The sequence below is a fragment of the Bombina bombina genome, chromosome 3 (genome assembly GCF_027579735.1).
Source record: "Bombina bombina isolate aBomBom1 chromosome 3, aBomBom1.pri, whole genome shotgun sequence".
Lineage (NCBI taxonomy): Eukaryota > Metazoa > Chordata > Amphibia > Anura > Bombinatoridae > Bombina > Bombina bombina.
The window spans coordinates 858068853-858096133 of NC_069501.1; the positions used below are offsets into that span (position 1 = coordinate 858068853).

At 37.0% G+C, this 27281-nt stretch overlaps 1 protein-coding gene across 1 annotated transcript in view; it reads right to left on the reverse strand.

Moving 5' to 3' along the window:
• Nucleotides 1-1684: 1684 nt before the first annotated feature.
• The window catches only part of RAP2A (RAP2A, member of RAS oncogene family), a 112327-nt gene continuing 86730 nt past the window's right edge, over nt 1685-27281 (reverse strand). Inside the window, exon 2 of the mRNA XM_053707825.1 lies at nt 1685-5682. Within this exon, the coding sequence (XP_053563800.1) occupies nt 5445-5682 (238 nt within the window). The 3' untranslated portion in view covers nt 1685-5444. The remainder of the gene's footprint in view (nt 5683-27281) is intronic.

Consider the following 27281-nt stretch of genomic DNA (forward strand, 5'->3'; position numbering starts at 1 on the left):
ACTTCAGCACTGCTAAAGTCATATACTAAGTATAAAATCGAATTATGTCAAAATGGGACCACAAAAAAGTGCATTAGTCGGCTTAAGACGTTTCAAACACTTTTGAAAATCTTCATCCACATACTTCCGAGATATACGCAACTGCTAGAGAAGCAATGCTTGCTGAAAAAGGCCTTTTGATCAAATGTTACCAATTTCAAATCCATATAGTTCCTGAAAGGTGTACTATCCACTAAGGGAATAGTAGCACATTTGGCTAAAATGAAATAGCTCTATCCAACATTGTAAAAGTTTCCCAAAGTTCTACATTAGAAGTTGGCAATGGAAAAATCCTATTAAATTTAGGACGGATTAAAAAAAAAAAAAAAAAAAAAAAACAGGCTTGGTTCACTCTCTAAAAATATGAATAAGATTTTCAGGAACAGGGGGAAAAAACTCCTGTGACTTAAGCAGAAGTTTTAAAAATCAAATCCAGTTGTTTGGAAGGTGGTTTTCTCAGATGATTTAGTGTCTTGGATGCTTAAATGGACACTGAACCCACATTTTTTCTTTCGTGATTCAGATAGAGCATGTAATTTTAAGCGACTTTCTAATTTACTCCTATTATCAATTTTTCTTCGTTCTCTTGCTATCTTTATTTGAAAAAGAAGGCATCTAAGCTTTTTTCTTGGTGGATGAATGTATCCACCAATCAGCAAGGACAACCCAGGTCGTTCACCAAAAATGGGCCGGCATCTAAACTTACATTCTTGCATTTCAAATAAAGATACCAAGAGAATAAAGAAAATTTGATATTAGGAGTAAACTAGAAAGTTGCTTAAAATGTCATGCTCTATCTGAATCACAAAAGAAAAAAAATTGGGTACAGTGTCCATTTAAAGTACATAAAACCTCTTTTAAGCAAAGAACTATGATGTTTAAGCTCAAATATGAAACAGGTAAATTGTGTCCTAGTCAGTAAAATACTCCTGATCATCAAAAAACTCACCTTCAGAAAACAACCTGATGTGTCTGAGTCTGAAAACTTTAAGGAGATCCTAAGGTGTTCTGATCTCTGATAATGCAGAATGAACTGATAATTTAACTTTATGATGACTTTCAGACATAACTTTTTGTGCATACTTAGAGGAAGCATGGCCATCACAACTACAGAGCGTACAAACCTTTAAATCCTGGAGCAATATTGGAAGCACCTTGTATTGAGGAAACAGAGGGACAGATTTCTTTAGTGGCAAGAGAAGCATGAGACTGTAAGAATGCCTTATTGTGATCAATTCAGGAATTGCAAAGCTGAACTGGTAAATGGGACTCAAATTGGTCTGAGGACCCATCTCAACAAAGAATCTGGAACACCTCAATTCTTCACCTTCCTCCTGTAGAGGCAAAGATAACAGTGGAATACCAGAGAGGTGGGAGGGATCAAATGCTCTTAGAGTTTTGGAAACCCTTGCCTCCTCCTAATGAACAGAAGTTGAATCCCAGAAAGTAATAGTTCATGGATTTCCACTACCATATTAAATAAATAAAATGCTATAACTTAATGATTTGTGTCCCTTTACGTGAAAGCTGATTAAACTGTAGCAGGAAGTATAAGTGTGCACCCGATATTAAAGATATCCGAACTCATCTAACCAACTCACACAACTATATTGGCTGACAGGGAAAACAGGAAACATGCAAAACCTTGCATTTAGGATTATCATTTATTAATAAACATCAATATTTTCCATTACTTTACTCAAAGAAAAAAGGATATAAATGGACTTAGCAGTTTTGGACCAAATGGCTATAACCAAAGAAAAATTTAGAAACTAAAGTAGCTGTAATTTTTTGTACAGTGTGCTCCAAATTGCTGAACATGTTGTAAGCCCCGGATATGTTTTTTTCTTAAAACAAATTCAACAGTTGCTTAGTTCATAAAATGGAATTAGATCGTTTCATGTAAACAATAACCATAAAATTATAATAAATATAGACTTCCAATAAAAATAATGAAAAACTTGGTAAATTAACTATTTTAATGCACTTTGTGACTGGAAGAGCTTTCAGTCCCTCTCTAAATGTAAACAACTGATTTTGTGGGGAATACAGGCTGTTTGGGTTTTATCAGTCTTGTGTGTATTTTATTATTCTATAGAATAGTCTTGTTCATCGTGTATGCAAAAGCATTAGAGCACATATATTCAGTTTATATTTAATGAATTCAGACATTAGTTCTGGTTAAATGTAATACTTTGTTTAAAGAAATGTAATATAAAAAAAACACGGACAGAAAATAAATGTTCCCTCATAGTTTACAGCTCAAGGCAATTTACAACAAAGTAATACCACATATTGTGGTGAGTCAAAGATTCTTTTATGGTGAAAAAAAAAGTACATTTCTTTTTATATCCAATTTTTTCAACAAGAAGTTTTTAGATAAAATTTGAATTCTAGCAATTAAAGGTTTAGTTACAATTGAATGATAAAAGTTATCAAATGTTTTGAACAGTTTTATAAATTGTGATATAACATAAAAGCTAATTTAACAGAGTACAATTTCAAACCATCAGCAGAACTCAGGTAATAGATACAGCAATTAAACTGTCACTTATTCTGCTAACAACTGAGTGAAATGATATGGAGTACCAGCTTCCATTTTACAACCATAAAATATGGAGTGTCTAAATAAACAGCAGTAGCATTAATCTACAAAGGGCTAGATTACAAGTGGCGCTATAATAATATCAGCGCACGTATTGCAAGTTGAAAGTAAACATGCTATCACGTTTTATGCTCATCGGGTTAGTGTGACTGAAACCGTTGCGTAAAGGGTAATGTGTTAAAAAAAATATTAAAAATTATTATAAATATTAACAACAACAAAAAAGGTGAGTTAAAAGCTATATGCTATATTGCAAGGGGTTTTGACTGCAAAGTGCTATTTTGTATATATAAACATGTCTATGTATGTGAATACATATATATATATATATATATATATATTTTTATGTGATATGCTGTATATTTACTGTACATATTTCACATGTATATTTACTGTACATATTTCACATTCCAATGTTCTTCACATAGAATAATGTAATTTTTATTGTAAATACATTTATCTATATATATCTGTACATACGTATTCCTATAGATATAAATATTTTACATTAAAATGATCAGATTTATAAATATTAATAAAAAAAATTAAATGTGAACATAAATGCGTAACGCATATAGGGGTTCACGCTTTAAGTCTAACACGGTGTCGGGTTAGCACACATGAAGAATTACTAATCTTACATTGTGTTATTTAAATATATAATAAAAAAAATTAAATATAAATATATATATATATATTAAAACATATAGACTGCCCTAACTGGATAATTCAGTGCATATATATATATATATATATATGTATATATATATATATATATGACAATGTTAATATAAAAAGGTATAGATATCTTACACCTATAGCAATAGATATACAGGTATAGGTATATACAGATATAGAAATATGTATTCACATACAGATCAATGTCATTTTTATTGTAAAGGACATTGGAAAGTGAAATATGAATAACTCCTACTGGTTTAGCATATGAGCGATAAGGGTTAATTTTCTTCTTCTGTGCTATTGACTTCTAGGGAAGACTAAGTTGACGCAGTCACAATATTGCAAAGTCCTTTGGTTGGCATACGTCGGGTTTTGCTCATGTGCAAACGTTTTACTTTCAACTTGTAATACGCGGGAAACCGGATGCACTCATATCTATTACTTCTAGCGAAGTTTACGCTCGAGTGGAAGTGCTAAATAGAGCACCACTTGTAATCTAGCTCAAAGTAAGAACAAAAAGTAATATTTAACAATGCGTAAAGCAAATGCCCAGTAACAGGATAGCAAAATGATCACACACGACAAATATAACATTTGTTCCGTTGTACTGAAATAGCCCAAATGTTTTCAATGGAATATATCATTCTGACAATATTAACGTAAACCTTATGAAATAAAAAAAAACTTCAGAACAAAATATGACATAGAAAATGAAATGTGTACTGTTACATACAAATTACATTAACGGAAATCACATAAGAACAAAAAGGTAAGATAAAATAATAACGGCACAATTTAAGGGAACACCATTCTAAAATTTTCAAGATCAGGAGCTTACAGTCTTAAAACATGCAGAACACATTCCAAAACAAGCGCCTGAATCAAATCAGACTTTTGCAAAATAATGATGAAAAGCCAAGTTGCCTGTAGTAATTTGTCAGAGATAAAGCAACACCACCATCTCAAGCTGTTAAGAACTGCAACTCAAACACAATGTTAAACCAGCATACATTTATATATACTGTACATTCACGCTACTCACTCTCATTTAACAAGAAAAAAAAAACTAATTAAAAAAAAATATATATCTGTTAAATTAAGATAAGATTTGACCAATGTCTTAATTCCACAGGAGAACACATGATCAAATATCTTTTTTTTTGTTCCAAATTATATAATAGATCCATATAAATTGTCTTAGACAATAGTAAGCATACAATTTGCATTTGTTTGCCATTGCCCATGCATATAATACATACTCAAGAACAGTCCAATTTAACATCAGGAGCTTCAGTACCTATTTCACAGCAACATTCACCTTAGGCTAACCTATGAGCTAAGTTTGTTAGCTCTCTACTGTTATACCAAATTATACTATGCAAAATAAAAATGAGAAAATATTCTAATATCAGATGTAGTCCTGAAGTGCAAGTTTAAATTCATCATCACACTGATGTTATCTGGTTTTGGTGAGATCTGTTAGAGATTTTATGATTGTGAGAATAAAACAAATTTCCCAAACAAGACTATTTATATACTAAAAGTCTCAAAAGTTGTGTGAGTCTCCAGAAAGTGTTCTCACTTTGCAAGTGTTAGGACATTTCTTCGCTGTTACATAGGACCAAACATTCTTATAGGCAGCACCAAAAGCACACACAGGCACAGAATCTCCAATCATCGTCCAATAACAAAACTTGTTATTTTGTCTCATTACGTTGAAAAATAAGTATTATTTTGAAAATATTGCCAAATGCTGAAGCACAAAATATCATATGTCACTGGAAGTCTTCTGTGTAAGCTTTTCCATTAAGTCATTTCCATGGAGGTGGATGTTCCAATGTTTAAAGTGGCAAAGCATTTTTGTGAAGCCATAAAACCTCCTAATATAAAAATTTAGAGATACTTCGCCAATTTAAGTAAATGTATGGACCTAACAATGGTGTAGGTACGTGAATTGGAAGTAGAAGCACATTATTATTAACGGATATGCTTATCTTTTGCACAATGACTCATTTAAGATGCTTCTCTTTGGATGAAACGTAAAAAAAAATTACAATTTTCATTATCATTGCTGTGAAAATAGTAATTTATAACTAGATTTTCTCTTTACATGTGAATGCTATTGTATATTGCAAGCAGAACAGCAAGGGTCATCTTTGTCTGGCTGGGCTGCGTAGTTCATTTGTCTCACGATTTCCGCAAAAAGCTCATCTACCATGGTTTTACTTTTAGCAGATGTTTCCATGAAGGGGCAACCCCAATCTTCTGCCAAGGAACGTCCTTCGTTTGACGAGACTTCACGTTCACTTTCTAGGTCAACTTTATTGCCAACCAAGATAACTGGTACTTTTTCATATCTACAAAAAAAAAAAAAAAGCATAAAAATTCCATTTCACATTATATTTGACCCAAAATTTTAAATAATAATAATAAAAAAGTTTTTTTTCATATCACAACCACCTGAAGTTTGTACATTAGATAACTTGCTGAATGTGACTGTGTAATTTTTAGTTCAACTATGAAAAAAAAATATTGGTACAAAATCTGTACTGTACAATAAACAAAGGATATGTTTGCTCTTGATTTACAACTGGAAAATCGATACAAAATTAATTCACTGGTGTAAATTTGCATCATACCTCAAAAAGAAAACAAAAAAAAAATACAATAGTGTGATAGTGGATAAACTTTGAATATAGATTAGGATTGCCAAACGGCTACTCACATAAAAGAACTACAATAGCTCTCAGATCAGCACACACCTGGTTTTATGCTGTCAGGTACCCAATACATCCAAGCGTCTTCTTCATGGTATATTTATTAAAATGTATAAAAACACATTAAAAAGCCACAATATATAGATCACTCTATAGTTACTACGAGTGGAAGTGTGTGTGTTACAAGAGCAGAAACGTCTGATCCAGATAGCGTATGGCAATGGATTGCAAACCAACAATTTACAAAGCCAAAACAACTACACAACACAGTCTAGTGTCTCTCAGCTCCACTCTCCTTGTACGTCACACATAAGTTTACTGAATGAAATGTATCACTTTTCCATTTGAAATCAAAAAGAACAAAAACAACCATATCCTTTGATTGTTGTATATTACACATTTTGTATCTTTTTTTTTTTTTTTTTTGTAGATTATAGTTTATAAGTGTTTCACAGTCACACATTTACTTATGTAAAAACTACTACCAAGAAATCCAAACTACATAAAATATCATTTGTTTTACTACTAAAATGTAAAAATGTGTAAAACTAAATTGAAATTAAGGAGTCAACAACACACTTTAACCCTTTCATGACATAGGCAATTGTTCATGTTCTGAACGTAAACGAAACCTTGAATTTCAGCTATATGTCTTTTCAACCATAATTTACCCCTTTCACATTAAGTGCACCCACACTAATTACATATTGTTTTTTAGAGGACAGATATGGCTTTCTTTTGGCATAAAAGATTTATTTCTCAACTATAATTTTATATAAAAAAAAAATCAAAGTAAGTGTGAGAAATTAAGAAATTTGAAGCTTTCCAAATGATTTTATTGTGAATATAATCATCCTGATATATGTTACTGCAATAAAACACCCATACTTGTGTTAAGCGATGTCCCATGAGTATAACGATACCCCCCATGTACAGGTTTTCTGAGTTTTCTGGAATTTACAAGGCCCAACATACGGACTACCCATTTACATAGAAATCTGGCACATTCATTTTCTGGGCTTAAGTTGCCTTTCATACATTATAGCAGCCCAGGAATGAAAATAACCCCAGCATGGCATACCATTTACAAAAGTAGACACCCTAGGGTATTCCAAAAGGGCCATGTCACATCTTTTTGTGAAGCCCCTTAGTCACAACACCTGGCCAAATGTAATGGTCATTTTTTTTTTTGCATGCGTTTTTTTGCACAAACACTGCACTTTGGCTGTCTCTGTCATCAACCTTTTATGTTTTTATGCTATAAAACACACATATTAGTGTTTGTCAAGGTCCTACTAGTAAAACAGTACCCCCCATGTACAGGTTTTATGGGGTTTACAGAAGTTACAGGGCCAAATATGGGGTCTGCCCATTTCAGTTTTTATGCATGGAAATTTGGCACCTTAATTTTCTGTGCCTATGTCCTCTTTGAGACATTATAGCAGTCCAGGAATGAAAATTACCCCATCATGGCATACCATTTTCAAAAGAAGACACCCTAGGGTATTCCAAAAGGCCCATGTCACATCTTTTTGTGAAGCCCCTTAGTCACAACACCTGGCCAAATGTAGTGCTCATTTTTTTGTATGCGTTTTTTGCACAAACACTGCCCTTTGGCTGTTTCTGTCATCAACCTTTTATGTTTTGCTGCTATAAAACACACATATTTGTGTTTGTCAATGTCCTAAGAGTAAAACAGTACCCCCTATGTACAGATTTTATGGGGTTTACAGATGTTACAGGGCCAAATATGGGATCTGCCCATTTACATGGAAAATTGGCACATTCATTTTATGGGCCTTTGTCCTCTTTGAGACATTATAGCAGCCCAGGAATGAAAATTACCCCATCGTGGCATACCATTTATAAAAGTAGACAACCCAGGGTATTGAAAAAGGACTATGTTTAGTCTTTGTTTGTAGCCACTTAGTCACAACATCTGGCCAAAGGTAATGTTCATATTTCAGTTTTAGTTTATCACAAAAACACTGCCTTTTTGCTGTTTATATCATCCTTGCATGTTTTACTGCTATAATACACCCATCTTTGTGTTCAGCGATGTCCCATGAGTACAACAATACCCCCTATGTACTCGTTTTATGTGGTTTCAGGAAGTTACAGCGCCCAATATAGGGTCTGCCAATTTGCATGGAAATTGGGCACATTGATTTTATGGACCTTTGTTGCCTTTGAGACAGTATGGCAGCGCAGGAATGAAAATCACCCCACCATGGCATACCATTTGCAAAAGTAGACAACCCAGGGTATTGAAAAAGGACTATGTTTAGTCTTTTTTGTAGCCACTTAGTCACAAAACCTGGTCAAATTTAGTGGTCATATTTTTTTATTTTTTCACACAGACTTTGCCTTTTTTCTATTTAGATCAACATCATATTTTTTACTGCTATAATACACCCATATCTGTGTTCAGTGATCTCCCATGAGCGCAACAATACCCCCTATGCACAGGTTTTATGTGGTTTTAGGAAGTTACAGGGCCCAATATAGGGTCTGCATAGAAATTTGGCACATTGATTTTCTGGACCTATGTTGCCTTTGAGACAGTATGGCAGCCCAGGAATGAAAATTACCCCCCTCATGACATACCATTTGCAAAAGTGGATAACTCAGGATATTCTAAAAGGAGTATTTTAGTTGTTTTGTATAACTTATAATGGCCTTAGAGTGGATGGGCTTAACATATAAAGGGACAGGACAAGGTCAGGGGATTTATGAAGTTAGGAATACAGAATAATAAAATAAAATAAATTAGGAACACATACAGATTGCTTTCAAATTAAAAGTTTAACTCTGTGTGATATATTCGAAAGCAATCAGTGATACAGAGGCCAGGTTGAGAGGGGCAGTCAGGGCAATGGTAACTAGAATCCCTCCTCCCTCCTTTTTTATAGCAGACTCTGCATCTTTTCTGGGGTGTTAATTTGCAGGCAGTGGGGGGGATCCTAGTGGGAAAATGCCTGCCACAGAGTCGCTCGATATTTTCAGATTGAACAGTGGGAGGATTAGGGGTCGGGTTAAACAAAATATCAGATGTTACATTTAACACAAATTCTAAATAAGTATAAGTTTTCCCTGTGCCTGTTTTTTTGTACAGCACATATGCATTATATACTGCGATCTGCATAATATAAAAGGCTACTTTTTTGTACCAAGTTCTAGTTTTTCTTTGAATTAGATATGGCTGCAGGCACCGGTCAGCTAAATCTACCCCCCCATGTTTTTGTTGTACTCCACAATGCACTTTGGCTTTAGGATCTGTGCAGATCTTCCCTTCACAGACACTGGCACTGTAGCTTCATCGTGCATTGTGGAGAGCATGTACACATCTTTTTCATCAGTGTACCGAAGGGCCAGTAGCTCATTGTGGCGTAAAGCTGACGTTGTGCCCCTACTTTTTTTTCCATATGTCAGCTTCTGGGGGAAACCTTTGCGATTTTTTCTTGTTGTGCCACAGGCCACGGTTTCAAAATAAGATAAAAATTTTAATAGCTCTGTGCTGGTGTAAAAATTATCGAGTCACAAATGGTACCCTTTATTTAGCAGGGGTAGTAGGAGATCCCACACAATTTTCCCACTTGTGCCAACGGAATCTGGGCAGCCAGGTGGATCCAAGTGGCTATCCTTTCCCTGGTAGATGCGAAATGCCCAGGTATACCCAGTACTGCATTCACAGAGCTTATAAAATTTTACCCCATAGCGGGACCTCTTGGATGGTATATATTGCTTGAAAAGCAATCTCCCCTTAAATTTCATGAGGGACTCATCAATGCAAATGTCCTGCTCAGGTATGTAAACTTCTTTAATTTTTTGGGACAGGTGGCTTATCAGGGGCCTTAGTTTATATAACCTGTCATGCAAGGGGTCATTTTTGGGGGGGCACTTGGTATCATTAAAATGGAGAAACCGCAGCAATTGTTCATATCTGTCCCTCTTCATAACCCCTGGAAAAAGAGGGGTAGCCAGGATGGGGTTCTGGCTCCAGTATGAACGAATGCTGGGTTTCTTCACAATCCCCATTATTAATGTCAGGGCCCAAAACTTTTTAATCTCTGGTATGTCAGTGGGGTGCCAGCTATTTTTTCTGACATACAGAGATTGGGGATTTTTGGACAGATACTGGCTGGCATATAAATTTGTTTGAGCAACTATATGCTCAAACATGGTATCTGTCAGAATCAGGGACATATATTTTATTGGCTCACATACTGGAACATCACTTGTGATGCCAGGAGTCTCAGTAAATTCTGGCATTTCTGGGGCAGTGAAATTTGGGGGTATCCAATTTTGGTCATTTGTGCGACGCCTCCTTTTAGGTGGCAGGCAGGGAGCACCATCATCAGATGTATCACTCAGGGGCTCTATATCTGATGCCGTAAGGGTTGCGCTGTCAGACAGAGCAGAGAGGGTTTCACTCCCTGAATCTGCGGCAAGAATGGCATAAGCCTCTTCTGCTGCATAGCGTGCCATAAGGGGATTTTTTTCAGTACAAATTACCACTTCACCACCACCAATTCCCACTTCACCTTCCCCAAAATCCCACTAAACCACCCCAATTACCACCTCCCAATTACCACCCACCTATTCCCACCCACCCTATTCCCTCAGATTTTTTTTTTTAAAAAAAAAATGTTTTCTTTATATATATATATATATATATATATATATATATATATATATATATATATATATATATATATATATATATATATATATATATATATATATATATATTTATATTATTTTATTTTCTAAACTAAAAAAAAAAAAAGGAACTGGGAAGGGTAGTGATTGGGAACAGCAGGGAAGGGGTTAATAATAACTAAAGATCCCCACAAATAAACTTTTGGGCACTGATCAAAGCCCTGACAGGCTGATCACTGTAATATTAGGCTGATCACAGTAGCAGCTCAGTGATCAGCAGCAAAAACAATATATATATATATATATATATATTTGTAACCCCCACAAATAAACCCCCACAAATAAACCCCCAATGCTTTTGATCAACACTGATCAAAGCCCTAACTGGATAACCAAGTTATATTAGGCTGATCACAGTAGCAGCTCTGTGATCAGCAGCAGCAAAAAAAATATATATATATATATATATATATATATATATATATATATATATATATATATATATATATATATATATATATATATATAGTATTTATTTTTTTATAGATTTTTTCCCCTCTCTAGCACTACAAACACTAAACTGTCTTCCTCTCTCTCTCAGATCGCACTGAGAGCAGAGAGGAAGCGGATACACTTGTAACAGCCAATGATTCCACTCATTGGCTGCTACAGTGTTACAGGGGACAATCGATACACCCCCTTCATGCTGATTGGATCCTGAGGGAGTGCCAGAGGTGCTAGGCACATCCCCCAACCGGATCCACAACAAACAAAATATCGGAGGGGGCACAGGAGCTGAAAACCGTTATGCCGTTCTATTCCATCATAACGGCTCTAAAGCCCAGTGTAATTATGACAGAATGGAACGGCATAACAGCGTTAAAAGGTTAAGAGTCATGCAAACATATTAGTGTATAGGTATTATGCAGAATAAAACTAAATATTAGGAGGGGCCACTTTAAGCAGAGATTTGTCAAGCTCTGCTTAAAGTGATGGTAAATTTAGTGCAGTTTCTACATATAATCCAAGAGTGACATTTAAATTGTCCATCCATATTTTTTTTTATTTTTTTTTAGAGGCTTATCATTTTTTTTTCTTTTGTACAACAATAGTATTTACAGGTCCTCTAAGGCGAGGAACCACTCCAAAAGTCACTACAGAAAAAAAATGCGAGGGAAAAAAAAAAAAAAGAGAAAAACTAATTTTACAATAAAATAAACACACAGAAAAATAAAAAATGGCAAAAACTCACTTAGGATGTAATGGTAAATTACGATAATGTAAAATGTACCATCATTTTAAGGTGCAGAAATTAGGTTTTATAGTTTTGGTTGGAACAATGCATTGTGTGCAGATTGCAACAGTCATTTTATGTTGTTGACACAAAAGGGTTTGAAAGTACTTTTAAAGCACATTTCCATTGCTGTCATATTCCTAACGTTTTTCTGCATGGTTACCAGGACCGGGGAGGCTGATCAGCGAGAACTGTAATCACAGTCACAGAAACCTAGAACCAGGAGAGGTGTATGCGACTTGACTAGTGTGGTAGGAAGGTAGTCTCTGGGGATTTTATGTAGGAAAGGGAGTGCCGCAGGTGGAACAGAACTCTCAAACCATGACTATACTGCAAAATGTTGTTACACATTACAATTTAATAAATGCAAGATGTATCAATGTCCGTTTTCAGATATCTGCAGGATTCAATCTCCACCTGGGTGGATAAAAGAAAATGTATGCTTACCTGATAAATGTATTTCTTTACGGATATGGTGAGTCCATGGCTTCATCACTTACTATTGGAAATAACACTCCTGGCCAGCAGGAGGAGGCAAAGAGCACCACAGCTAAGCTGTTAAGTATCACTTCCCTTCCCACAACCCCCAGTCATGCGACCGAGTGGAAATAAAGAAAAAAGGAGTAACACAAGGTGTAGAGGTGCCTGAGGTTTAGTCAAAAATAACTGTCTTGAAATAAAGGGTGGGGATGTGGACTCAATACATCCGGAAATAAATACATTTATCAGGTAAGCATACATTTTCTTTTCTTTCCTGAGATATGGTGAGTCCAGGGCTTCTTCACTTACTGTTGAGAACCAATACCCAAGCTAGAGGGTAAATAGGGAGGGACAAGACAGGCAGACCAAAACAGAAGGCACCGCCGCTTAAAGAACAGTTCTACCAAAAGAAAATTTGTAAAATGTTGAAAAAGTATGCAGAGAAGACCAAGTTGCAGCCTTGCAAAACTGATCCACAGAAGCTTCATCTGTGAAAGCCCAAAAAGAAGACATCCCTCGTGGAATGATCCATAATTCTCTCAGGAGACTGCAGCCCCACAGTCTGAAAAACAAACTAATTAAACTACTCAACCAGAGAAAGAGAAGGAGTAGTAGTTTTTTGTTACAGAAGACTGGCAAAAACCCTAGTTGCCAGTAAAAAAAATATTAAAGCAGGCACAACATCCAAGATGTGCCCACCCATTCCTCGATATACAAGAATGAGGACACAGAAAAGGAATACATTTCCAAACAATATTTCCACTTAGGCAAAATAACCGCCATATCTGAAAAAAGATAAGTTGTGTCACACTTCAAAGCTAAGAGTATCTAAACTCTATGAGCAGAAGATATAATATATAAAAAAAAAAGAAAAAAAACTTTCCAAGGTAAAAAATTTAAATCTATGGAATGATATGGCTCAAGCTGAGTCTGTTGCAAAACCTTAAACAAGGTCAATGCCCCAAGAAAAGCAACAGACTTAAAAACAGGCCTGATACAAATACTAACTAGGGCCTGACAAAAAAGAGTAGACATCTGGCACATCTGCCAGACACTTGGAAAAAAAAAAAAGGATAATGTAGAAATCTGACCCTTCAGAGAACTAACTGACAAACCGTCCTCCAGACCTTCCTGGAGAAAGACAAAACCCCTAGGAATCCTGACCCTACTTCCAAGAGTAGTCTTGGGATTCACACCAATAAGGGAATTTACGCCATACCTTATGGTAAAAAAAGTTACCAGTAACGGGCTTACTAGCCTGAATCATGGTCTCAATCACCAATTCAGAGAAACCACACTTAGGGGAAATCAAGAATTCATTTTCCAAGCAGAAAGCTTCAGAGAAACAAAAGTTGGATGAAGGACTGGACCCTGAATTAGAAGGTCCATCCTCAAGAACAACCAAGAAGGTGGAAGAGATAGATCCTCACTAAGACTGTATACCAGATCCTGCGAGACTATGCAAGAACTATTGAAAATACTGATGCTCACTCCTATTTGATACGAGCAATGACTCGTGGAAGGAGAACAAACTGAGGAACAGGGATGTCAGACTGAAATCCCAAGGAACCACCAGGAAAACATCTCCGGGACAAGCGCCCACTCCCCGGGATGAAAAATCTGACTGCTCAAGAAGTCCGCTCCCGGTATCGACTCCTGAAATGTGAATAGTGGATATACAACAAATGAGGGTGTCCGCCCACCAAACAATTCACGCCAATCATGGTTAAGGAACTCCAGGTTCCTCCCAAGTGGTTGATGTTAATCACCAAGATGAATTTGTCCAACTAGAACCTGAAAAACTGGCTAAAACAACTGAGGCCAAGCCAGCAGCATTGTAGATCACTCTCAACTCCAGGATGGTTAAGGGGAGAGCAGACTCCTCCCAAGTCCATAGGCAGCAACCCAACAGGCTAACGTCCATGGTCACTATTACTCAGGAAAGTCTCCAGAAGCATGTGCCCAGAGACAGAAGCTCCTATGAAAACCAAAAGATTCTAGAGAATGCGGGTAACTATCCTGCTACCTCTGGCAAGCAAAGCAAACACTATACCACTAATTACACTCTCTGATCCACAGGGAAGAATCTCAAGTTGATAGATCTATCCTCCAAGACAGAACCACAAGATCCCTGGTCCACTATCTGAATATGCCTAACAACAGACTCTTAGATGGAATCGAGCAAAAAGATTATGTCCGAAGAAGCAACCATCAGACCAATTACCTCCATATATTGAGCCATTGAAGGTCAAAACAGAAGAGTGCAGAAAAAGGCAATAGGAAAGAATTCTTGATTTTCCGATCCACAAACTGAAAAAGTTTGAGAGAAAACCAGAAACTCAGGGACATGTCCTCCAGTTCTCCATTCACCATTAATTGATCCTCCTAGATGAAATGGAACCACAGGTTTCCATGTGAAGGATGGTACCCTGAGACAACTTGATGAGACACTTTAGGTCTACCATAGGACGAAAAACTCCTGCTTTTTTCGGGAACCACAAACAGGAAAGAATAGAATCCTGAACCCTGTTTCCATAACGAACTATCACTCACAGGGCAGAGAGGCAAAACAAACTTAAAAAAATGCCTCACTCTTATCTGGCCTGCAGATAAAATGATAGGTGGAGCCTGCCTCTGCGAGGAAAGGTAAGAATTCTACATAGCAACCTTGAGATACTATGACCGAAGCCTATCTGGGACATCTTGTATCCATGTTTAAAGACAGAGAGATAAAGCCCCCCCCATGTGGGTGATCCCGGAATGGGGGCAAACGCATTTAGGTCTATTCATCTTGTCTTGCGGTAGAAAAAACCCTTTTCCACTCGTAATATCAGAAATTTTCCTGACAGATCAGGACCAAAAAGGTTTTATCCTTGTAAAAAAGCGCCAGAAGATCAGAAAAAAATCCACTGACCAAGCATACAGCCACAATGCCCCCGGGCTAGCACAGCAAAGCCAGATATCTTTGCTCCCGGTTTAAAAACCTGCAAGGCAGCATCAGAAATAAAATAAAATTGGCAAGCTTAAGAGCCTTAATTCTGTTCTGGATCTCCTCCAAATGAGTCTCTACCAAATTGGAATCAGACAAGGCATCGCACCAATGGGACTGTTAAGGAGAAAGCTGTGGCATTGCCTAAACAGCATCAACCTGAGAGACATTGGGTTCAGTGTGCAAGAATCTCTACATGAGAAAAGTCTAGCTAAGTAAGCATCACAAAATTGCATAAATAACAGTTTGCGCTACAGTACATAACAAAAATAAGTAACACAACTTAGAGACTTCCATGCCCTAGGTCACAGAGATGAGAAAATAAAATTCTCTAATTTTAATTAGTAAATATGTTATGTAAAATTTATAGCGCACTGTCTGAGGCACTCTTGCTTAGTTTTCTTAGACTAGCACTAAGCTAGGGAAAACCGATAAAAAAATAATTAAGAACCCCCAACACCTCACGACTGAGGTGTTAAAGAGCTGCAAGAAAAAAAACTTTCCGAAGTTAAATAGAAACAAACAGGTGAATTGTGATTGGCTGAGATGGCCGATCCTCCTCATGCCACAGTACATTTCTACCCTGAGAAATCTTTCAGGAAAAAAACAGCTCCCTGCCGATCGAAATTAAACAAACAACGTCAGAAAAAAGCGGATTCACCACTCCGAACGATAAACCAAGTCAGAAGCTAGTGCGGAAGAATGGGTTACATGACCCGCCGACAAAAGATCGCCATCATACAGGCTCGCGTCTCCTTGTTCCTATGGCCTTCCTGCCACTAAAAACTGACATGGCGGATGACTTGGGCAAGGCAGAAATACTACACCCAGGGGAAAAGGCTGTTGCACCATCTATAATAGGAAAAACATAGCCCAACTTGAAATTACCCCAACGGAAGAGCCTCAGCTGCAGGTTACATAACATAAGAAAATCCTTACTGTTTGAGACCAGTCTGTGTGTAAACATACACTTAAATGTAGCTTTGGTTTCCTATGAATCATAGGCAAAACACTAATGCATGAAGCGTTTCTTGCTAGCCGAACCCAATAAATAAGGGGTATATACTTAATTCCCATAAAAATAAAAACCCCTGTCTCCTTTATATATGTGCCTGCTCCCTGCCTGACAAATAGCCTTACTAAGGATATACAGTTGTATGCAAAAGTTTAGGTACCCCATACAATTTCCATGATTTTCATTTATAAATAATTCTGTGTTTGGATCAGCAATTTCATTTTAATCTATCAAATAACTGAAGGACACAGTAATATTTCAGTAGTGCAATGAGGTTTATTGGTTTAACAGAAAATGTGCAATATGCATCAAAACGAAATTAGACAGGTGCATAAATTTGGGCACCCTTGTCATTTTGTTGATTTTAATACCTGTAACTACCTAGCACTGAGTAATTGGAACATACAATTGTTTTGATGAGCCTATTGAACATTGAACTTCATAGACAGGTGCATCCAATCATGAGAAAAAGGTATTTAAGGTGGCCAATTGCAAGCTGTTGTTCTCTTTGACTCTCCTCTGAAGAGGGGCAACATGGGGGCCTCAAAACAACTCTCAAATGACCTGAAAACAAAGATTGTTCAACATTATGGTTTAGGGGAAGGCTACAAAAAGCTATTGCAGAGATTTAAGCTGTCAGTGTCCACTGTGAGGAACATAGTGAGGAAATGGAAGACCACAGGCACAGATCTTGTTAAGGCCAGAAGTGGCAGGCCATGTAAAACATCGGAGAGGCAAAGGATGGGGAGAACGGTTAAAGCAGCCCAAAAACCACCACCAAAAACCTACAACATCTTGCTGCAGATGGTGTCACTGTGCATCGTTCAACAATTCAGCACACTTTGCACAAGGAGAAGCTGTATGGGAGAGTGATGCGGAAGAAGCCTTTTCTGCACACACACCACAAACAGTCGTTTGAGGTATGCAAAAACACATTTGGACAAGCCAGCTTCATTTCGGAAGAAGGTGCTGTGGACTGATGAAACAAAGATTGAGTTATTTGGTCATAACAAGGGGCATTATGCATGGCGGCAAAAAAACACAGCGTTCCAAGACAAACACTTGCTACCCACAGTAAAAGTTGGTGGATTTTCCATCATGCTGTGGGACTGTGCAGCCAGTGCGGTACTGGTAATCTTGCTAAAGTTGAGGGTCGCATAGATTCCACTCAATATCAGCAGATACTTGAGAATAATGTTGAGGAATCAGTCACAAAGTTGAAGTTATGCCGGGGCTGGATATTTCAACAAGACAACGACCAAAAACACTGCTCAAAATCTACTCTGGCATTTATGCAGAGTAACAAGTACAATGTTCTAGAATGGCCATCCCAGTCCCCAGACCGAAATCTGTGGGGTGATTTGAAGTGGGCTGTCCATGCTCAGCAACCATCAAACCTAACTGAACTGGAGATGTTTTGCAAGGAGGAATGGTCTAAAATACCTTCATCCAGAATCCAGACATTATCATCATTACAGGCTATAGGAAGCGTCTAGAGGCTGTTATATCTGCTAAAGGAGGCTCTACTAAATATTGATGCAATATTTCTATTGGGGTGCCCACATTTATGCACCTATCTAATTTTATTTGGATGCATATTGCACATTTTCTGTTAATCCAATAAACCTCATTTCACTACTGAAATATTACTGTGTCCTTCAGTTATTTGATAGATCGAAAAGAAATTGCTGATCCAAACACCCAATTATTTATAAATGAAAATCATGGAAATTGTCAGGGGTGCCTACACTGAAGAGACTAACGTAGAGTACGGCTAGACCCAATCTTGAGAAGAAAGATCAGAGTAAACATACAATCTTGATTGAAGTGAACAAAATCCAATCTTCTTCAGACAAAATATTTCACCTCCTCCTTGCACCGAAGGCAAAGAGAATGACAGGGGGTTGTGGGAAGCGAAGTGATACTTAAAAGCTTGGCTGGGGTACTCTTTGCCTCCTCCTGCTGGCCAGGAGTGATATTCCCAACAGTGATGAAGCCATGGACTCACCATATTTTAGAAAAGAAACTATTGAAAAGGGATTTGTTATAAATTCTTATATTCCAAGTTAATTTCTTCATTACTTATGTGTGTTTATCACATGGAAATTTAAAACCAAACTTATGTACATACAATTAAAACCTATACACATTATAGTATCAGAATCAAGTATGCTACTACAGGTATATGCTATCATATAGAATCAGAAAAATAATGACCATTCAAAATCTTTATTTAAGCCTTCAGGTATCATTGTGTTTAATTTATTTATCCAAAACATCTCCCTTCTTTTAAGCATCTGGTCCCTGTCACCTCCCCTCCTGGGTCTGTCAACTTGTTCAATGACTTGAAACCTAAGTTGACTGATGTTATGACCCATGGAGAGGAAGTGACAGGAAACAGGAGCTTCCATGTTTTTGTTTCTAATGTTAGATTTATGTTCAGTGATTCTTGTTCCTCCTATATAAATCCTGGCACACGGACATTTGATGAGATATATAGCGTATGTGCTTCTACATGTCAGATATTTCTTTATAGGGTATTTGGTTCCCTTAATAGGGTGAAAAAAATCTTTCCCTTTTATTATTGAACTACAGTGACTGCAATGAAGGCAAGGATAGCAACCTCTATTATCAGATCCCATTGTTGTTTGTAAATTCTTCCTATTGCTGCCTATATCTGCCCTTACTAATTCATCTCTCAAATTTTTGGTCTTTTTATAAGCTACTATGGGAATATTTTTAAAGTCCTCCACTTGGGGATTACAGTCTCTGAGTATGTGCCAGTGTTTATTTATGATATGTGATATTTTTGTTCCTAGAGAGTTATATTGAGTAACAAATATCATTCTGTTTTCTTTTGTTTTGTTTTTGATGCTGTTAGTTTCCTTATTTTTGAAGTATTCTAATTGTTTTGTAATTAATTCTTCTGGATACCCCCTTCTTTTGAATTTATCTGCCATTTCATTTAGCCTTATGTCACATCTCTTTACGTCCGTCACTATTCTTTTCACTCTTTTAAATTGTCCTTGGGGTATTGCTTCTATTGTTTTTTTTTAATGAAAGCTGTCATACTGTAATACTTTATTTTTATCTGTGGGTTTCACATACAAGTCGGTTTTCAAGAAACCTTGTTCTTTATATACAAAGGTGTCTAAGAAGGCTACTCCTGTTTCCTCCATGTTAAGTGTGAATTTGAGACCAGCTACAGATGTATTTAGGTGTTGAACAAATTGCAATAGGCTACCAGTGTCACCCCACCATATGCCAAATATGTCATCCACAAATCTCCACCATGCTGCACCATATTGTAAAAATAATGGATGTGAATATACAAATTTTTCTTCTATATGGGACATAAAAATATTGGCATATGTTGGGGCTACACTGGAGCCCATTGCGGTGCCTTGCTTCTGCAGAAAAAAAGTGTCTTGAAATAAAAAATAAATTGTGGTATTTTTATTTCAAGACACTTTTTTTCTAGCTGATGCGTTACTTGTTCAATGAACAGATGGAAATTTATAATAGGAGATCTGCTGCGATTTACAAACATCTTACTTACTGAGCCTATAGAGCACAATATTTTATATATTTCTTTAACGATATATATATTTATATTCTGATTTGAACAATGCATGATATTTACCAATCATGTGTGCCTATATTTATATAGACATAATCACAAACTATCTAAGGACTCCTTTCTTGTTAAAGACTTGGAGCATCGTGTTGAAGATCCCTGTGCCCCCTCTATGACACACTACCCAGTGGCCCCCAGACTCAGGCTGGAGCTACTGCATGTAGTGATCTGCTTCGATAGTCCATCTTAAAGTTTGGCGAAATCTCTCATTTCCCCAGCAGAAGTCAGAACATCTGTGACTTCACCTATTAGCCCTGATGTCTTTCTGAGGAGATTGTTAATTGGATACTTGTATAGCACACAACCTCAAACTTAATCGACTTGCGGCACTGATAACAGGTATTATTATTACCCAACTTAATGGTACTCATTTTACCGACCTCGGAAGAATCAAAGGCTGAGTGGACCTTGCCGGGATCGAACCAGCAACCCTTGGGTTACCACAGATCTCTGTAACAGTGCATTAGTACGATGAGCTATCTGTTCAGCTTAAGTAAGTAAGTTGTTTGCAAATCAAAGCAGATCTCCTATTACAATGTACTCTCTGGGGCGTCTCTAGCCTGACCTATACTCGTTTTTAATAGTTTCATAGGAGCTTCATTAAACTACTTAGTGAGCCAATCATTTATTTGCAATTAGCACTGAATAGCTTGATTTTAGCAGCAGACCGCAGCATTGTTCCCAGCGGGGTTAGTTATGTACTAAATGCACTATTTGTATGCATATATGACTGACCGCACAGTGTTAACTTGTCTGTATCTTCATGTAAATGTCCCAATAGGGTCATCTAGAACCCAGCTATCCCCCTAAAGGAAACACCCAGATGCTATCCAATATTGTTCAGTGTTAAATGTCACCTGCCAATTACATGATTAAAAGGCACTGGCGTACAATGCTCTTGTTTTACATCTTGCTAACACTTGCTGTGTGAGAGGATTTTTTATGTTTGGCGGAGGAGGGCACATGTGTCAGTTAGCAGTCGGTATGACAAAGGGGGAAACAAGTGAAAAACTGCATCTTACATCACTACTAAAGTCCAAGAGAAGCAGGACTGTGACATGTAAGGTTTATTATGAGTGACAATATAAGTTTAAGGTCCACTGCAATCACTGGACTCTACCCTGAGACACAAGGGCACTCACTGCTCAAAAACAAACCAGGCAGTACCCTAGCGGTTTCTATATGCGGCTCTAGATGAAGAGAAGCCAAACTGGTTCGCCGCATATAGGAACCGCTAGAATACTAAGCGGTTATTTTTAGTCCCTGCTTCAAAAGGCCCCTTCACTAAAATCAGCGCATTGCGCATGTGCCAAAAAAGGGAATGCGGAGGATCGAAAAGTTACTGGCAGAAGAGGAAGGAAGGAAGATGTCATGAAGAAATACAGGATGGGGCTGGCGGCCATTTCCAAATGGCCGAGGAACATGTAGTAAGTAATTTTACTTAAAAACTATATATTTAGCAAAATGGGGCTACAGTTTGAACTATTTGTCCTAGTAAACTTTATCTGTAGGGTAATCATTTTTTGGGGTTGACTGTCCCTTTAATGTTGTTAGAATTCACAACTTTAGGCAAAAATGTAAACTTAGTCTGCAAAACAGCTTTATCTTGATGGGAAATCAGATAAGGAGACTCACAAGAGAGAGCAGACAATTCAGAAACTCTTCTAGCAGAAGAGATAGCCAAAAGAAAGAACACTTTCCAAGAAAGTAATTTAATATCCAGAGAATGCATGGATTCAAAAGGAGAAACCTGTAAAATCTTCAATATCCAACGAGGAGAAATAGATTTAATAACAGGTTTGATATGAGTCATATGAGCAGAAATTGTCCTTTCAAAGTATTTGCAGACAGCCTTTTATCCAAACCATCCTGAAGAAACTGTCAAATCCTAGGAATTCTGAAAGAATGCCAAGAATAATTACAGGTGGAACAGTATGAAATATATGTTTTAAATACCCGATGATAAATCTTCCTTGAAACAGACTTACGAGCCTGTATCCTAGTGTTAATCACCGAGTCAGAAAAACCTTTATGACCAAGCGTTCAATTTCCATGCCTTCAAAATTAGAGATTTGAGATCCTGAAGGAAAACGGCTATTGAGACAGGTCTGGCCTTAAAGGAAGTGGCCAAGGCTGGCGACTGGAAATCCGGACAAGATCTGCATACCAAAACCTGTGAGGCCATGCAGGGGCTATCAGAAACACATAAGATTGTTCCTTTATGATCTTGGAGAACACCCTCGGAAGAAGAACCAGAGAGGCGGAAAAATGTAAGCAGGTTAGTAAAACCAAGGAACAGCTAAATTATCCACTATCTCAGCCCGAGGATCCTTGGACCTGGAAAGGTATCTGGGAAGCTTCTTGTTTAAACAAGAGGCCACCAGATCTATTTCTGGAAGACCTCACATCCGTACAAGATGAAAAAACATCTGGATGAAGAGACCACTCCCCCGGATGTAAAGTCTGACGGCAGAGATAATCCGCTTGCCAATTGTCTACACCTGGGATATGAATCGCAGAAATTTGACAAGAGTTGGATTCCGCCCAAGAAAGTATCTGAGATACTTCTTTCATAGCTGAAGGTCTGCAAGTCCCTCCTTGATGATTGACATGTGCCACTGTTGTGATATTGTCTGTCTGAAAATGAATGTAAAGTTCTCTCTTCAATAGAGGCCAAGCCTGAAGAGCTCTGAAAATAGCACAGAGTTCTAAAATGTTGATTGGTAACCTCGCCTCTTGAGGATACCAAACCCCTTGTGCTGTCAGAGACCCCCAGACAGCTCCCCAACCTGTAAGACGTGCATCTGTTGAGATTACAGTCCAGGAAGGACAAAACAAAAGAGGCCCCTTGAAGAATAATGTGATGGTCTAACCACCAAGTCAGAGAGAGTTGAGTGTTTGGATTTAAGTATATCAGTTGTGATATCCGAGTATAATCCATGCACCATTGGTGCAACATGCAAAGCTGTTGAGGCCATCATATGAAAACGGGATTGCGTCTGATGCTGCAGTCATAAGACCTAAAACTTTCATGCACATAACCACTGAAGGGAATGATAGAGAATGAAGGTTAAGACAAGCTATAACCAACTTCATTTGTCTCTTGTCTGTCAGAGAGATAGTCATGGACACTGAATCTGGAAACCTAAAAAAAGGTGACCCTTGTCTGAGGAATCAAACTATTTTGTAAATTGATCCTCCAACCATATCTTTGAAGAAACCACACTAGTTGTTTCGTGTGAGATTCTGCTAAATGAAAAAATTGAGCTAGTACCAAGATATCGTCCAAACAAGGAAACACTGCAATACCCTGCTCTCTGATTACAGATAGAAGGGCACCTAAAACTATTAAGAATATTCTTAGTGCTGTTGCAAGGCCAAATGGAAGAGTGACAAATTCGTAATGCTTGTTTAGAAAAGAGAATCTCATAAAAAGATAGTGATCTGGATGAATCGGATTGTGAAGGTAAACGTCATGTAAGTCTATTGTTTACATGAAGTAACCTTGCTAAACAAAAGGCAGAATAGTCCTTATAGTCACCATCTTGAAAGTTGGGACTCTTACAACCGTGTAAGACAGCCATCCACATATAGCAGACAGCCAAACCAGTACTGAAACATATCAGCAGAGGTAATGGTAGAGTATAATGTTGATCAGTAAAGAGAGGCAGCAGATGAATCCCTGCGACCAATTTACAGAGAGCCTTAGAAAAGGTTTCCCATAGGCAAAAACATGGCATCAGGCAAAAACATGGCATCAGGCAAAACTCCCTTCACATCCCTCAGACAAACACTGTACTCGGAGAGGAATTTGGCTTCAAAATGCTTAGAAGCGCCTTTCACAGAAGAAAATCAAGCACAACTTGCTGCACCACCTCAACAAGGAGGCAAAGTTTGTAAAACTGAGGTGTGAGTGAGGTGGGAGGAGTATTTATAGGCATTTTGAGGTTTGGGAAACTTTGCCCCCTGCTGGTAGGAATGTATATCCCATATGTCACTAGATCATGGACTCTTACCACTTACATGAAATAAATTGTATGTTCTTTCTGAATCATAGAAGTTTAATTTTGACTTTAGTGTCCCTTTAATGCCATTGCTCCCCTGCAAATCTAAGAACACAGAATCAATCCTTACTAAGTTTCAAGAAGCTCACTGAATAGAATATTGTTTGGAGTGGAAAAGATCTGCACAAGTACCTAAGTGTGAGGAGGGAGGGGCAAGCAATAAAAAATAATGTTGTTTTAGTTAAATAAAACTATTTCAATTGTTATTAAATGTAATAATTATTTTTCTCTATCCAATAAAGTACAAGTGAAAAGTCAAATAAGAATGATTAACATGTTAAAATGTTGATAGTTCACATCCGAATAATTTAATTAATTTCAATGATCTATTCATGCATATATTATAATATATAACCAAATCAGTAATGGTCTGATGATATAACTGGAAAAATAATCTGAAAACATTATTCTAAAAATGAAAAATCAGAATTTAAAGGGCCATAATACCCAAATGTTTAAACACTTGAAAGTTATGCAGTACAGCTGTAAAAATCTGACTAGAAAATATCACCTGAACATCTCTATGTAAAAAAGAAAGATATTTTACCTCAAAAGTTCCTCAGTAGCCACATCCCATTGTAAAGGATTTCTAAGCAGCATATTAGTATATCTGTCCCGGGACAGCTGAAAGGATGAGTCTCGTGCACTCTCATGTCATTTCCCTATTCAGTGTAACAATGAAATCTCATGAGATCACAGTAAAAGAGTTCATGACCTCGGCACTGCTGATGCTGATTGGCTGCTGTTCATTTCTTCATTTTTTTAAAAATTTTTTTTACCTGCAGCTGGGAGCAGTTGAGTATAACTTTTTACACAGAACTTACTCTGCTGAGCTGAGGAGATTGTGAGGTTAAATATCTTCCTTTTTTACATAGACATGCTCAGGTGATATTTTCCTGTCAGCTTTATACAGTTATACTGCATCAATTTCAAGTAGGGTTGCCACCCGTCCCTTAAAATACAGAACATTTATAAGTTACACATGCTGCAGGGTTTGCAGGGAGGAATCTGAATAGTGCTGTCCAGAAACACAATACATGTTCCTCCCTGCAGCATGTGTATCTCATAAGTGTCCAGGAAAACATGGCTGAGGTGGCAACCCTAGTTTCAAGTGATTTAGCATATGAGTATTATGTCCCTTTAAAATCTTTTGAAATCTTTCCTACTGACTTAAATTGTGATTTAAATCAAATCCACCCTGATTTCCGCCTTGGTGATGGCATGGAGGTAATTACATGAAAACTTGGCAAAACAAAAAAAGAAATAAATACACAGCCTAGATTTTTACTATGTGTAATAAAACATTTTTTTGGAGAAATTCAATTTTGAGTTTGCTGTAACTTTAATACACCATCTAACTATTTTCACAAGTTTAAAAACAAAACAAGAGCATTCTTTGTAACACAGTGTAAAAAAACAAAAAAAAAAACAAGTCTGAATCCAATGTCTCTGGGTGGGGGACACTCACCTGTGTGCTGCCCTAATGTTATACACAATTAGAGCTGCAACAACTAATCAGCATAATCGATAATAATAGATTATGAAAATAGTTGTCAACGAATCTCATAATCGATTAGTTGCTTCACTCACAATGAGCTCCTGCACATGTTATTGTGTTTTATGGTTATGCCCTTAGCCTAATGGACATCTACAGACATTTTACTTTTTCAGGACGGTGTAAGTTTCTTTTTAAGTTTACAACTACTCCTGTCTTATGTGCTACCCAAAATAAAATAGGAGTCATAATTTGGATTGTTTATATTAAATCAGGAGATTTGGGACTATGCTTTACACAATATACTGCCAAGCTTGTTATTTACACCTAGCCCTAGATTGATGGCATGTTTTATGAATTGATGTCACTATTAAAGGGACACTGTAACCAAAATTTTTCTTTCGTGATTCAGATTGAGCATGAAATTTTAAGCAACTTTCTAATTTACTCCTATTTTTTTTCTTCATTCTCTTGGTATCTTTATTTGAAATGCAAGAATGTAAGTTTAGATGCCGGCCCATTTTTGGTGAATAACCTGGGTTGTCCTTGCTGATTGGTGGATAAATTCATCCACCAATAAAAAAGTGCTGTCCAGAATACTGAAACCAAAAAAAGCTTAGATGCCTTCTTTTTCAAATAATGATAGCAAGAGAACGAAGAAAAATCGAAAATAGGAGTAAATTAGAAAGTTGCTTAAAATTTCATGCTCAATCTGAATCACGAAAGAAAAATTTTGGTTACAGTGTCCCTTTAACTGTTTACACAGTTTTTAGTGGATCGCTTGCTGTTGCTGATTATATGTTCTCTATAGGCAAATGTGTAAGGCTGCTGTGTCCTGTTACTGATATATAGGGGCCGATTTACTAACTGTTGGACGGACATGATCCGCTGTAGCAATCATGTCCGCCCGACATCGCTGAATGCCGACAGCATGTGGACACGTTGACATTTTTTGCATTTCAATGCAAAGTTTCTGAAATATTGAATAACAGAATGTTATAAACAATTGTAGTCTACCTCTTATTAAACCAACAGTTGTGTTAATGTAAAGTTTTAGTCTGAAGTTTATATTTATAACACGCAGTAAAGTTGATTTTACTTCAAATACAGGAAAAAATTATTTATTTTTTATCCGATTAATCTAAAAATTAATCGGCCGATTAATCGATTATGAAAATAATCGCTAGTTGCAGCCCTATACAGAATAATATTAATCTAACGAACGGCATATCATGCTCTATTCTATGTCCATCTATAAAGCGGTTTGTAAATATAGGCTACAGTACTAAGTATGTATCCCTTACGTGAAAAGTAGGCTGTAATTTACAATAATACTCTTTAAATAATTGATTATATCAAATATAGGGCAAAGTGAGTTTGTTTTTTTTAAAAAGTCAATACACTGCGAAAATTACTTGCTCTACATCGATAAAGTGTGTAATTTCAAAACTATCGACCCCGCAAGCCTATGGGCCCTATAATTTAAAGCTCTCAATTCCGGCGAAATGATTTAAGAAGTTTTGTAAGTACAGCTTAAGAAATGTTTATCCTGCTATACAGGGTTCTGGATATAAAGCAGAGACATACATTAAACATAAAAGGT